Source organism: Salvelinus sp. IW2-2015, linkage group LG18 (assembly GCF_002910315.2).
Source record: "Salvelinus sp. IW2-2015 linkage group LG18, ASM291031v2, whole genome shotgun sequence".
Classification (NCBI taxonomy): Eukaryota; Metazoa; Chordata; class Actinopteri; order Salmoniformes; family Salmonidae; genus Salvelinus; species Salvelinus sp. IW2-2015.
This window is the reverse complement of record NC_036858.1, coordinates 50,850,974-50,865,233: the sequence shown is the minus strand read 5'-3', so window position 1 is coordinate 50,865,233 and position 14,260 is coordinate 50,850,974. Positions and strand designations below refer to the sequence as shown.

The 14,260-nt window shown below is 43.0% G+C and overlaps 1 protein-coding gene across 1 annotated transcript in view; it reads right to left on the bottom strand.

Annotated features, from left to right (window-relative positions):
* crtac1b (cartilage acidic protein 1b) overlaps positions 1–14,260 on the bottom strand; it is a 62,210-nt gene that overhangs the window by 22,203 nt on the left and 25,747 nt on the right. Inside the window, 1 exon segment of the mRNA XM_024007072.2 lies at positions 8,054–8,210. Within this exon segment, the coding sequence (XP_023862840.1) occupies positions 8,054–8,210 (157 nt within the window).

The following is a 14,260-nucleotide window of genomic DNA, read 5'->3' as shown; positions in this document are numbered from 1 at the left end:
TTTCTCTGGCCCAGATCGTAGAATATGCATATAATTTACAGATTAGTATAGAAAACACTCCAAAGTTTCCAAAACTGTCAAAATATTGTCTGTGGGATAAATAATATTTATTCTGCAAGCGAAATCCTGAGAAAAAGTAACCCGGAAGTGATATTTAAATAAAAAAATATTTGTTTCCTTTCCCCTCTAACCTCCATTTAAAACCTCTTGTCAATATGGGGGCGCTGTTTCCACTTTGGAAAAAATCGTGCCCAAATTAAACTGCCTCGTACTCTATTCTAGATCGTACAATATGCATATTATTATTACTATTGGATAGAAAACACTCTCAAGTTTCTAAAACTGTTTGGATTATATCTGTGAGTAAAACAGAACTCATTTTGCAGCAAACTTCCAGACAGGAAGTGAAAAATCTGAAAACGATGCTCTGTTCCAGGGCCTGCCTATTGAATTCCTTATATTTATAGATTTGCATGCACTGCATACGCCTTCCACTAGATGTCAACAGGCAGTGGAAGGTGGAAWGGGGTGTCTAGCTTGATCTGAGGTCGAACAAGAGCTCTTGGAATGACGTGACCAGAATTTCCTTTCTCTACCTAGGCRCGGGAAGTACCTCCATGTTGTCTGATGATAAGCGTTCGGTATACACGGCTAATATCTCCGGCTCTGTTTTTATTTGATAGATATTAGAAAAACATCATAAAGTAGGTTTTTTCAACTGAGTTTCATCAGTTTATTCAACGTTTAATGGGACTTTTGGAGTTTTCCGTTCTCTGCGTCGAGAGAAATTGGGAACGTCACCAACATTGGCTAGCCTTGTGGAGCAAATTCGACAGGAGAGAAGGACATTCTAAAACCAAACAACGATTTATTCTGGACAAAGGACTCCATGTACAAGATTCTGATGAAAGCTCAGCAAAAGTAAGAACAATTTATGATGTTATTTCGTATTTCTGTGGAAAATGTTATTTCTATTATCTGCCGTTTTTGGCGGGCGCTGTCTCGCTATAACGTAAGCTGTTTGTTATCGTAAAGTTATTTTTTWAAATCTAACACGGCGGTTGCATTAAGAACGAGTGTATCTTTCATTTGCTATCCAACATGTATTTTTTAGTAAAGTTTATGATGAGTTCTTTGGTCAGATTAGGTGAGTGTCCAAAATATCTCCTGACATTCTGGGGAATCGATGCTACATTTTCACAATGTATAACCACGGTTTGCAGCTCTAAATATGCACATTTTYGAACAAAACATAAGTGTATTGTATAACCTGATGTTATAAGACTGTCATCTGATGAAGTTGKYCAAGGTTAGTGATTAATTTTATATCTTTTGCTGGTTTTTGTGATCGCTACCTTTTGCTGCTAATAAATGCATTTGTGTGTTTGGCTATTGTGGTAAGCTAATATAATGCTATATTGTGTTTTCGCTGTAAAACACTTAAAGAATCGGAAATATTGGCTGGATTCACAAGATGTTTGTCTTTCATTTGCTGTACACCATGTATTTTTCATAAATGTTTTATGATGAGTATTTAGGTATTTCACGTTGCTCTCTGTAATTATTCTGGCTGCTTTGGTGAGATTTGTGATGGTGGCTGCAATGTAAAACTATGATTTATACCTGAAATATGCACATTTTTGGAACAAAACATATGCTATACAATAAATCTGTTATAAGACTGTCATCTGATGAAGTTGTTTCTTGGTTAGTGACTAATTATATCTTTATCTGGTCGAATTTGTGATAGCTACCTATGCGGTAAAAAAATTGTGAAAATATGTCTTTTGCTATCGTGGTTAGCTAATAGAAATACATATTGTGTTTTCACTGTAAAACATTTTAAAAATCGGAAATGATGGCTGGATTCACAAGATGTTTATCTTTTATTTGGTGTCTTGGACTTTTGATTTCATGAAAATTATATTATATGATATCCCTGTCGCGTTAGGCTAGGCTATGCTAGTCAGCTTTTTTGATGGGGGGATCCCGGATCCGGGTTTGTGACTCGTGAGAAGTTAAAACTGTCTCATAACCCCATATACCAGGCCTGGGCAATTACAGTCCTCAGGGGCCTGATTGGTGTAAACTCCAGCAAAGTTAAGGTTTTGTCTCCCTAACAATGGTGGCAGCTCAGTTGCCACTAGTTTAAGTGTTACAAAACCCTTTTTAACAGTGCATTACAGCAAAATACAATTTGCTCTTAACAACTTTACTATACAGATTAAAGCGCTTACCCGCTCCATAGCAAGCTGCTTTAGCTGCACTGATTGGTGGAGTCATTTAACGTAAAAATGTTTTGACTAAAGTAGTGCAAAAAATATGGCTAAGCAATTCACTTTTAGTCCTGAATACAAAGTGTTATGTTTGGGGCAAATCCAATACAACACATTACTGAGTAACATTCTCCATATTTTCAAGCATAGTGGTGGCTATATCATGTTATGGGTATGCTTGTAATCGGTAAGGACTGGAGAGTTTTTCAAGGTAAAAAATGAATGGAATGGAGCTAAGCACAGGCAAAATCCTAGAGGAAAATGTGGTTCAGTCTTACTTCCAGCAGACACTGGGAAATTAATTCACCTTTCAGCAGGACAATAACCTAAAACACAAGGCCAAACACTGGAGCTGCTTACCAAGAAGACAGTGAATGTTCCTGAATGGCCAAGTTACAGTTTTGACTTAAATCTGCTTGAAAATCTATGGCAAGACCTGAAAATGGTTGTCCAGCAATGATCAACAACACATTTGACAGAGCTCGAAGAATTTTGAATAGAATAATGGGCAAATGTTGCACAATCCAGGTGTGGAAACCTCTTAGAGATTTACCCATAACAATTCACAGCTGTAATCGCTGCCAAAGGTGATTCTAAGATGTATTGACTCAGGGGGTTCAATACTTAATTCAATATCAAGTGTTTTATTTTCATATATTTTTTTGAAATGTTTGAATTTTTCTTCCACTTTGACATTAGAATATTTTGTGCAGATCGTTGACAAAAAATGACAATTAAATAAATGTTAATCCAACTGTGACACAACTAAATGTGGAAAAAGTCAAGGGGTGTGAAAACTTTCTGAAGGCACTAATTTTGGTTACAACCCCTGGGGGGATAGCGCGGGACAGGGAGACATCAAAAGAGAACAGAAAGGAGAGACAGTGAGAGGGAGGGAGCTAGAGAGTGAGAGTGAGTGAGAGAGAGAGGAAAGAAGGCGAGAGCAGGCTCCATCAGAAAAGCGATCAGAGAGATCATTACAGTCTTTCCAGGCCATTTCCCCTGAACGGGGCATAGGGCATTCTGCTGACACAGACCTCACAGAGAGAAAGCACACCAACTGCCAACACATCACAGGGAGCATGACCACATGAACATGCACGCGCACGCACACACACACACAAAGATACATGCATGCAAAAACGCACGCTCACACATACAGTACCCACAGATCAGCCAGATCGCTCAAGATTGACTTAGAAATGTAAAGCCTGTCCATGTCCAGAGGACATTCGGAAATGACTTCAAAAAACAGGCCACTAGGGGCAACAGTGAGCACTATTAACATCAAGTAGGCTTGGGTTTTGCTAAGGTGTTGTGGACAGCGGTGGCAGATAGGCGTAATCTCTTGATCCGAAGGTAGTAAATTCAATCCCAATGGTAGACACTCATTTTTTGTAGTTTTTTTAACCTTATCTCAAAATGTAACCCTTATCCATTCAGAATGAATTCCTAAACTTAATGTTTTAACCCTTTTCAAAACCTTAATCCTTAAATTCAAAATGTAACGTTTGGAGAAACAGAATGATGCGGAGTAGGAGGAGCAACCCATGGTGTAAAAAACAGGTACATTTTTATTTACAATGGATAAAAGCAGAGACACAGAGCTACAAAATTGTATATCATACACTGCATTTGAGGAACAATGGGAAATGTTTTGGAACCTACTGGAGAGGCCTTTGAATGTTTTGGTATGTACTGAAGAGCTCTTTTTGTCTACACCCATTCAGCATCGTTTACACCCTCTTAAGTTTTAGCCCCCACCCATTTTACTCGCCCTAGCAGAGCTGGTTAGGCTGTTTTCATATTATCCAGAGCGTTGGTGACTGTAACTGTCCTGCTGGCAACAATTGAATTACGCTTTTTTGTCGATGTTTACTGACACTGGCCATATTCAATGGGTGTTGAGCATTCGTAAATTCAGCAGATATTCTGCACTCTGGCACACTCAGACGAGAGTGCCCTGAAATCGGAGTAGATGGCCATATTGAATTTACGAACACACCCGAAATGGTTACTTGCATAGTGGAGTCTTTTGTTAAAACATGTAGCTAGCTAGCTAAACAATGAACCATAATCCCAACTCATGACGTTTCTACCCTGCATGAATCTGCAACCAGGTTCAATGTTAGCTAGCTAACATTAGGCTATAACTAGCCAAGAATACACGTAACATTAGCTAGCGAGCCAGCCAGCTAACATTAGCTAGCTAGCTAACAGTACACTTTAACTTGAAATGAAACCACTTTCTGTCAAAATTAGAAACGTGTAATATCTGAAAATGTAGCTAGCTAGACTATCTACCCGTATACATCATGGATGGACGCGTCTCCTGTCGGATGCCATGGTTGCCCTTAGTTTGAAGATGTAATCTGGAGACAGGTGTTTTCTCCATCTCCTTAGCTATCATACTCGAATTCCACTGATTTCAAAACTCGGTCCACAAGAAGGTGGAGACCGAAACTTATGCAGTTTTACTACGCAATAAAAAAAAATGTAAAGCCGCCTTAGACAGGATTACTTAGCTATACTGACCAGCTCAAATATACAGAAGCGTGCTATATGGCAGACCAATCCAAACTCATCTCTCGGCCTGTCCAGCCCACTCATTATCTCAGTCAATCATAGCTAACGGGAAGGTTTCTGACTTTGTGGCTAAACCAACTAGGCTTGTTATTTAACAATTGTATTTACAGATGGAATACAAGTGTGTTCTTAAGGCACATAAAAGTGTATATCTTCGAGAAGGCATTTCTGCCAAAAAAACGCATTTCGATTTTAAAAATAATTACATTCAAACGGCTCTGCTGTAAAGTAGAGACCCGCGACATAAGCCTAGTTTCCTGAAATGGGTCGAATTTGACATTTGGAGATACTTCTAAATTTGACGTTAGTAAAAACGTGGATAAACACTAGAATCTGAAGTCAAATTGGTAAAACCGTGAGATCTTGTTAACACAGATACAAACACGTGCACACCCTGTACCATACAATTCATTTATTGAAGCCAAAAGCCCTTTTGTATTAATTGCTCAAATCACTTTGCTTTTAATCTTGCACCGATGCTGGCTTGAATGAAATGGGTCGAACTAGCCATCCAAAATACTCCCTGTATAATATCTGTCCCCCCTATATCAGGACAACACAGATTGAAGGAAGAAGAGCGAGGGGCCGGGGGGAGTGGGCGAGTCGGGACTCAGTCTTACAATCTGCAGAGTCACCCTGGTATCAGATTTTTATCTGTTGATTGACTATCTCTCTCTATCAGTTCTGACAACACAACTGTCTCCTTTAGGTCATAAAATATGAACTACCCCCCCCCCCCCAGTACGATGTTACGATTAAAAATACAACCTCACTGTCTGTCCCTCCTCCAGTGTGATTAATGAGCGTAGAATGAAGGCATCTAGATCACTATGAAACCGTGATGGTAGACTGTTAATCTACCCACTCTGAACACTCTGCCCCCTAGTGGTTTGGATGCCTTCCTACAGCAGTGGTCACCATACCTGTGTGCAATCCCAGGACCACAAAACCTGGTTTAGCAATTTAGCTGCTTACCTAGACCAAATCAACCCCTAGCCCCAATTGTGTAGATCTAATAGGATTGTATAGGTATATCTTGCCTATCAGAGGAATATATGGAGCTACCAATGATATTGCTTACACTTATCCAATCTTCTTAGATCTAGACCTAAGGGGGGCAAGGAGTACATTTGGGATTCAGGGTTTGTCCGTTCTACTCCCTGTCACACAAACGCACGAACACAGCTCTACTAAGCAGTGAGTAATGTCATTGAGCCAGTCCCGGGTGATGTATGTGCGTGTCGCCCTTCTCTTCTCCTCTCCTACTGTACACTCCCTCACTTCATGACTTTGACTGGAGTAAACAGCTGACAAGGCAGTCTCTGTCTCTCTCTATCTCTCCTCTCTTATATCACATTTATGTCTCGTTTCTTTCTCTTCCTTTCCCTCTATCACTCCTCTGTTTTTCTCAAATTGTCTTTCATTCTAGTGCTCTCTCTCTCTCTCTCTCTATCTCTCTCTCTATTAGAGGTGTGTCTGTAGTAAAAATGTCTATATTTCAGTGGGACTTGGTCGCTCTGTAAATCAGGCTCGGGACAAAGAACATGGCTAGTCACACACACACACACACACCAGCCAGGTCACACCAGATCCACTGCAGAATGTCGGGGGATGCTTCAATACCGTCCACTAGGGGCAACGTGAGCGCCTATTACATCTATTAGGCTCGCGGCTAGCAAGTGTCAGCCGATGTCACAAAGCTCTATACAGAAACTCAGCCTAAAACCCCAAACAGCAAGCAATGCAGATGTAGAAGCACGGTGGCTAGGAAAAACTCAGAAAGGCAAGAACCTAGGAAGAAACCTAGAGAGGAACCAGGATCTGAGGGGTGGCCAGTCCTCATCTGGCTGGGTTGCAACCATAGCGGATCCCTTGTTGGTGCTACATATAACCTTTTTTTAAGGTTTTATAAAGAACCATGCTAATAAGGTTCTAAATGGAACCTGTATGGTGCTATAAAGAACCCTTTCCTAAGGTAACTTAAGGACCATTTAAAAAAGGTTCTATAATAGCACCAGAAAAGGGTTCCGCTATGGTTACAACCCTTTTGGGGGCTATATAGAAACTTTCTCAATCTCAAAGGTTGTTTGTAGATCCTTTTGAAGAACAATACAGGGTTCTGTATTTTATATTGTTAAAATTCCATAGGCGTTATTATTGTGTTAATTGACAAGTTGAATCAGGTGTGCTAGCTTTGGAACAGCTGGGGGTCCCTGAGGAGAGAATTGTTAACCACTGACTTAGTCGACCGTTCTCAATTGACACAAGACCATACGTGACTCTATCAAATGGCATAACACAACAGATTAGATCAACTGGAATGACTCTCACTCACAGTTGCACAATAAGAGCTGTGAGCAAACTACGCCCCTAAATATTCGATTGAACCACTGAAGGGTTCTTCGATTCACTATGGTTCCCCATAAAACCATCACCTTTCCCAAATAACTCTTAGTGTGCAGAAATAGGCATACGTTTTTATTAGAAAATGTTTTAACTATTCCAAACTAGTGTTAAGCAATTAGTTATTTTTGAGGTCGGTTCGGTTTCGATTTGATTATTTAAAAAATCACTGTTTGATTATTTTTTTAAACATGAAAATGCAGTATGCATTATGTGGGTTGAATACTGTAACACAGAATAAAACAATTAATACATGTCCCATGATGGTAGTGACTGCCCATTACTATGTATCCCTTATTAACCATCATTTATTCACAATACTTTACTTTTATTTCAGTTGTTGCATTACATTTGTTTTATTTGATTACTTTATTACTTCATTCTCATCTCTATAGAGCTGCTGCCTATGCTGTCTTACAAAATCACAATTTTAGTATTTCTGCAAAGTAAATAAGGCCTACTTTTGGTTAAATAAAATGTTTAAAAAATTTTTTTATGACTGCTGAATACCAACTATCAATCACTTAGATCATGTATTTTCAGGTAGAGAGACCTCGCAAAGCAACTGCTCTGTCTTTCTCGATAGCGCATTCTTCTGTATTTTACTTAGGTGTAAAAAAAACAGACCGGACAAGTAGGCACGCAATGGATTATGGTCTCTTCCTCCCTTTCCCTCTATCACTCCTCCGTTTTTCTCAAATTGTCTTTCTCGCTCTCATTCTAGTACTCTCACTTTTACTCTCTCTCTAACTCTGCATAAGTACACAAGCACACACACACAGATCTACCTGTGAACTTGTTGACTCCAGCCTGCTCTGCGACGTTGGACAGGGCGATGATGCCTCGGGAGAGGTCACTGGCAGCTTCATCCATTTCTATCAGGGCATGGGGAGCCACGTTACCACTGGCATAGTTAGCTATGTAGATGGCATAACGACCTGTACCCTAGAGACAAGAAGACATGGACTTTGAGTTAGATTTAAGTTACCGCTGGTAAATTTGGTTATTAAAACAACCATGTATGAAGAGAAGAACATAGGTGAAGTTTGTAACAGTTATTAGATGGCATAACGATATGTACCATATGAAAGGAGAAGACATTATTTGGATAAGAGACTTTAGTAAGCAATGTGAACAAACATTGTCCATGGCATCACACCCAGTTCCATAAGGAAGGAGAGACATGAAAAGTTGGAACCATTGACTGCACAAAAAGGTTGGAACTCTAGACCCTTATCTTTCACTCATCTAACTCAACCCTTATCCTTGTTCCCTAATTCCCTACTCAGTTCCCCACATACATACAATTTTCTCTTCCACTCTCTACCCGTCTCCCTTCTATCTCTTTCTTTCATCCTACAATCTTTCTCTCTCCCTCTTTCTGTCTTCTTACTCCATCTTTCTTTCCTTCCCTCTCTTCTCTCCAGCCCTCCATCTCATTCCCTCTTCTCTCTCCTCCCTTCTTCTCTCACTCTCCTCCTTCCATCTTTCTCTTCATCCCTTTGGAGGTTAATTTCACACTCCATTATCAGTGAGGGTCCCTGCAGACACAAAGGCACAGACGGAACCACCCTAATAGATTACACACTACCATTACAATGAGCTAACTTACCCACTGGCCCTTACACACACGYGCACACACACAACACAACACACATCAAATCAAAGTTTATTGGTCGCGTACACAGATTTGCAGATGTTACGGCAGGTGCAGCGTAATATTTCTGTTTCTAGATCGAACAGCGCAGTAATAATACCTAGAAAACAAAACAAAGCGCACATAATCCAAAAAGTAAAAATTAAGAAATTAAGAATATATACAGTTGAAGTCGGAAGTTTACATACACCTTAACTAAATGAATTTAAACTCCGTTGTTCACATTCCTGACATTTAATTCTAGTAAAAATTCCCTGTATTAGGTCAGTTAGGATCACCACTTTATTTTAAGAATGTGAAATGTTATTTCTTTCATCATATTCCCCGTGGGCCAGAAGATTACATACACTCAATTGGTATTCGGTAACATTGCTTTTAGATTGTTTAACTTGGGTCAAACGTTTCAGGTAGCCTTCCACAAGCTTTGTGATGGTCAGGGCTTTGTGATGGCCACTCCAATACATTGACTGTTTATGCCATTTTTCCACAACTTTGGAAGTATGCTTGGGGTCATTGTCCATTTGGAAGACACATTTGCAACCAAGCTTTAACTTCCTGACTGATGTCTTGAGATGTTGCTTCAATATATCAACATACATTTTGTGTATTTTGTGAAGTGCACAAGTCCCTCTTGCAGCAAAGCACCCCCACAACATGATGCTGCCACCCCCGTGCTTCACGGTTGGGACGGTGTTCTTCGGCTTGCAAGCCTCCCCCTTTTTCCTCCAAACATAACGATGGTCATTATGGCCAAACAGCTCTATTTTTATTTCATCAGACCAGAGGACATTCCTCCAAAAAGTATGATCTTTGTCCCCATGTGCAGTTGCAAACCGTAGTCTGACTTTTTTATGGCGGTTTTGGAGCGGTGGCTTCTTCCTTGCTGAGCGGCCTTTCAGGTTATGTCGATATAGGACTTGTTTTACTGTGGATATAGATACTTTTGTACCGGTTTCCTCCAGCATCTTCACAAGGTCCTTGTTCTGGGATTAATTTGCACTTTTTGCACCAAAGTACGTTCATCTCCAGGAAACAGAACACGTCTCCTTCCTGAGCGGTATGACGGCTGCGTGGTCCCATGGTGTTTATACTTGCGCACTATTGTTTGAACAGATGAACGGAGTACCTTCAGGTGTTTGGAAATTGCTCCCAATGATGAACCAGACTTGTGGAGAGCTAAAAAAAAATTCTGAGGTCTTGGCTGATTTTTTTTTACTTTCCCCTTCGGTCAAGCAAAGAGGCACTGAGTTTGAAGGTAGGCCTTGAAATACATCCACAGGTACACCTCAAATTGACTCAAATGATGTCAATTAGCCTATCAGAAGTTTCTAAAGCCATGACATTATTTTCTGGAATTATCCAAGCTGTTTAAAGGCACAGTCAACTTAGTTTACGTGAACTTCTGACCCACTGGAATTGTGATACAGTGAATTATAACAGAAATAATCTGTCTGTAAATAATTGTCGGAAAAATTACTTGTGTCATGCACAAAGTAGATGTCCTAACCGACTTGCCAAAACTATAGTTTGTTAACAAGAAATTTGTGGAGTGGTTGAAAAACAAGTTTTAATGACTCCAACGTAAGTGTACGTAAACTTCCGACTTCAACTGTAAGTATTCAGAGCCCTTGCAATGCTACTCAAAATTTAGCTCAGGTGCATCCTGTTTCCACTGATCATCCTTTAGATGTTTCTACAACTTGATTGGAGTCTACCTGTGGTAAATTCAATTGATTGGACATGATATGAAAAGGCACACCTGTCTAAATAAGGTCCCATAGTTGACAGTGTCAGAGCAAAAACCAAGCCATGAGGTCGAAGGAATTGTCCGTAGAACTCTGAGACATGATTGTGTCGAGGCACAGATCTGGAAAGGGTACCAAAAAAATTCTGCAGCATTGAAGGTCCCCAAGAACACAGTAGACTCCATCATTCTTAAATGGAARAAGTTTGGAACCACCAAGACTCTTCCTAGAGCTGGCCGCCGGCCAAACTGAGAAATCGGGGGAGAGTGGCCTTGGTCAGGGAGGTGACTCAGAACCAAATGGTCACTCTGACAGAGCTCCAGAGTTCCTCTGTGGAGATGATAGAACCTTCCAGAAGGAYAACCATCTCTGCAGCACTCCACCAAACAGGTCTTTATGGTAGAGTGGCCAGACGGAAGCCACTCCTCAGTAAAATGCATGAGACAGCCCAGGTGGAATTTGCCAAAAGGCACCTAAAGACTCTAAGACCATGAGAAACAAGATTCTCTGGTCTAAATATCAGACATTTGAAAGCTCTAGTTTTGACCGTCATAATACCTCTGATAGCAGTAACTTTACAAGCACTAATTATGGTCAATTTAGACTGAGAATAGTATCTAGTTATGGTAAGGGGTGAAATAAGTATAGCCAGTTATAATTCTAACGGTTTAGCAGATAATTTTAAAAAATCTGTCTTTATGTGGCTAAAAGAAAAGGAATATAACATATACTGTTTACAGGAAACTCACTCTACATCCTTAGATSAAGTTGCGTGGAAAAAAGGAATGGGGTGGTGAAATAATTTTCTGTCATGGACACAGTAACTCAAAAGGTGTGATGATATTARTTTACAAAAATGGCGATCTGAATGTGCAACTAGTTAGGAATGATATGCAAGGAAGGTGGATCTTTATGAATATGAAAGTGGCCGAAAAAGACATTTGGCTCATTAGTCCAAATCAGGATGATCCATACTTCTTCGAAAATATTTATACCTATTTATTGAACTTACAGCCAACAAATGATCAAATCATTCTGGTAGGAGACTATAACACAGTGTTAAATACCTCAATGGTGTAACGCACGTCGTCGGGAGAAGGAGAAGAGGACCAAGGTGCAGCGTGGTAAGTGTTCATACTATTTAATTAAAATATGAAACACTAGACAAAATAACAAACACGACAAACAAACAGTCCTGAAAGGTGAAACAAACACTAAACAGGAAACAACCACCCACAAACATAGGTGGGAACAGGCTACCTAAGTATGATTCTCAATCAGAGACAACGATAGACAGCTGCCTCAGATTGAGAACCATACCAGGCCAAACACATAGAAATACAAAACAAGGACAACATAGAACACCAGACATAGAATGCCCACCCAAACTCACGCCCTGACCAACCAAAATAGAGACATAAAAAGGACCTCTACGGTCAGGGCGTGACATACCCTCCCCCCCCCCCAAAGGTGCGGACCTCCGGCCGCAAACTGAACCTTAGGGGAGGGAGTCCTGGGTCGGGCATTTCACCGCGGTGGTGCCTCTGGAGCGCGGGAACCCTTACCGCCGGATCCCAGGACCAAGGGACCCTCACACGCGGGCCCCGGACGGAGGGGAGACTCCTGGCTGCCTCCGGACAGGGGGGGACTCTGGCTGCCTTCCGGCACAGGAGGGGCCGACTTCTGGCTGCTCCGGACAGGAGGGGGACTGCTCGGCTGCTCCGGCACACGGAGGGGGGACTCTGGCTGCTGCCGGACAGGGGGGGACTCGCTGGTTGGTCACGACAGAACCGAGTGGGACCTCTGGCTGCCTACCGTGACAAGAGGGGGACTCTGGCTAGCTTGCCGGACAAAGTGGGGCTCTGGCTTGCTCCGGGACAGGAGGGGGAGCTCTGGCCTGCTCCGGACAGGGAGGGGACTCTGGCTTGCTTCCAGGACGGAGGAGGGGGACTAGACTGGTCTGCTCCTGACTGAAGCCGCGTCGGCTGGAGGCTCGGACTAGAGGGCGTCGCTGGAGGCTCCGGACTAGAGGGTGTCGCTGGGAGGCTTCTGGACTAGAGGCGTCGTGGAGGCTCCGGACTAGAGGCGCGTCGCTGGAGGCTCCGGACTAAGGGCGTCGCTGACCTCCACTAGAGGGCGACGGGAGAGGCTCCGACTAAGAAGGGCGACGCTGGAAGGCTCCGACTAGAGGGCGTCGCTGGAAGGCCCTCGGACTAGAGTCCCTTCGTGGAGGCCTCGAGCCATAACTCCTCACTGGAGTTATAGCATCATTCAACATGACGACTGCTATGATTACAAGTGCATTACTTCATCACTGGAGGCTTCGTGCCATGGATCATCACTGGAAGGCTTCGTGCCGAACTGGATCATCACTGGAGCTTCCGTTGCCAATGGATTATCAACTTGACTTCGTGCCAATGGATCATCACAGGAAGGCTTCGCTTACCATATTGGATCACCACTGGGAGGCTTCTTGCCTATGATCATCACTGGAGGCTGCGTACCTGGACCAAGTCACTGGAGGGCTTCTTCCATGGATTATCACTGGAGGAGGCTTCTGCATGGATGCATCAACTGGAGCTTCTTGCCATGGGAGGAGCCACGGAGGCTTCGTGCCATGGATTATCACTGGAGGCTTCGTGCCATGGATTACCACTGGAGTGGAGAGACACACAGGAGGCCTGGCTCTGGGAGAAGGCACATGACTCACCAGGCTGGGGAGACATGCAGGAGSGTTAGAGTTTAGCACAGGCACATGACTCACCAGGCTGGGGAGACATGCAGGAGGCCTTGTCCTTGGCCGAGGCACCGGATACACTGGGCCGTGGAGGCACACTGGAGGTCTCGAGCAAAGAGCCTGCACAACCCGTCCTGGCTGTATGGTGACTTTGGCCCTGCACRTGCGGGGCGCAGGCACAGGACGCATTGGGCTGTGCAGACGTACTGGAGACACAGTGTGCAGAGCTGGCGCAGGATAACCCGGGCCGAAGAGACGCACTAGAGACCTGGAGAGCAGGGCTGGCACACTCCTTCCTGGCTTGATGCCCACTCTCGCCCGGCATATGCGAGGACCTGCGATGTAACGTACCGGGCTATGAACACGTACTGGAGACAYCGTGCSCTCCACCGCATAGCACGGTGCCTGACCAGTACGACGCTTGCCACGGTAAGCACGGGGAKTTAGCTCAGGTCTCCTACCTGACTCCGCCAATCTCCCCGTGTRCCCCCTCCAAAATAATTCTGGGGCTGCCTCTCGGGTTTCCTTGCCAACCATGTTCCCTCATACCGCCGGTTCCTTTCTCCTGCTGCCTCCGCTCTCCTGGCTGCCTCCACCTGTTCCCATGGAAGGCGATCCCTTCCAGACAGAATCTCCTCCCATGTGTAAGATCCCTTCCCGTCCAGAATGTCCTCCCATGTCCATTCCTCCTTTTTACCACGCTGCTTGGTCCGTTGTTGATGGGTGGTTCTGTAACGCATGTCGTCGGGAGAAGGAGAAGAGGACCAAGGTGCAGCGTGGTAAGTGTTCATACTATTTAATTAAAATATGAAACACTAGACAAAACAACAAACACGACAAACGAACAGTCCTGAAA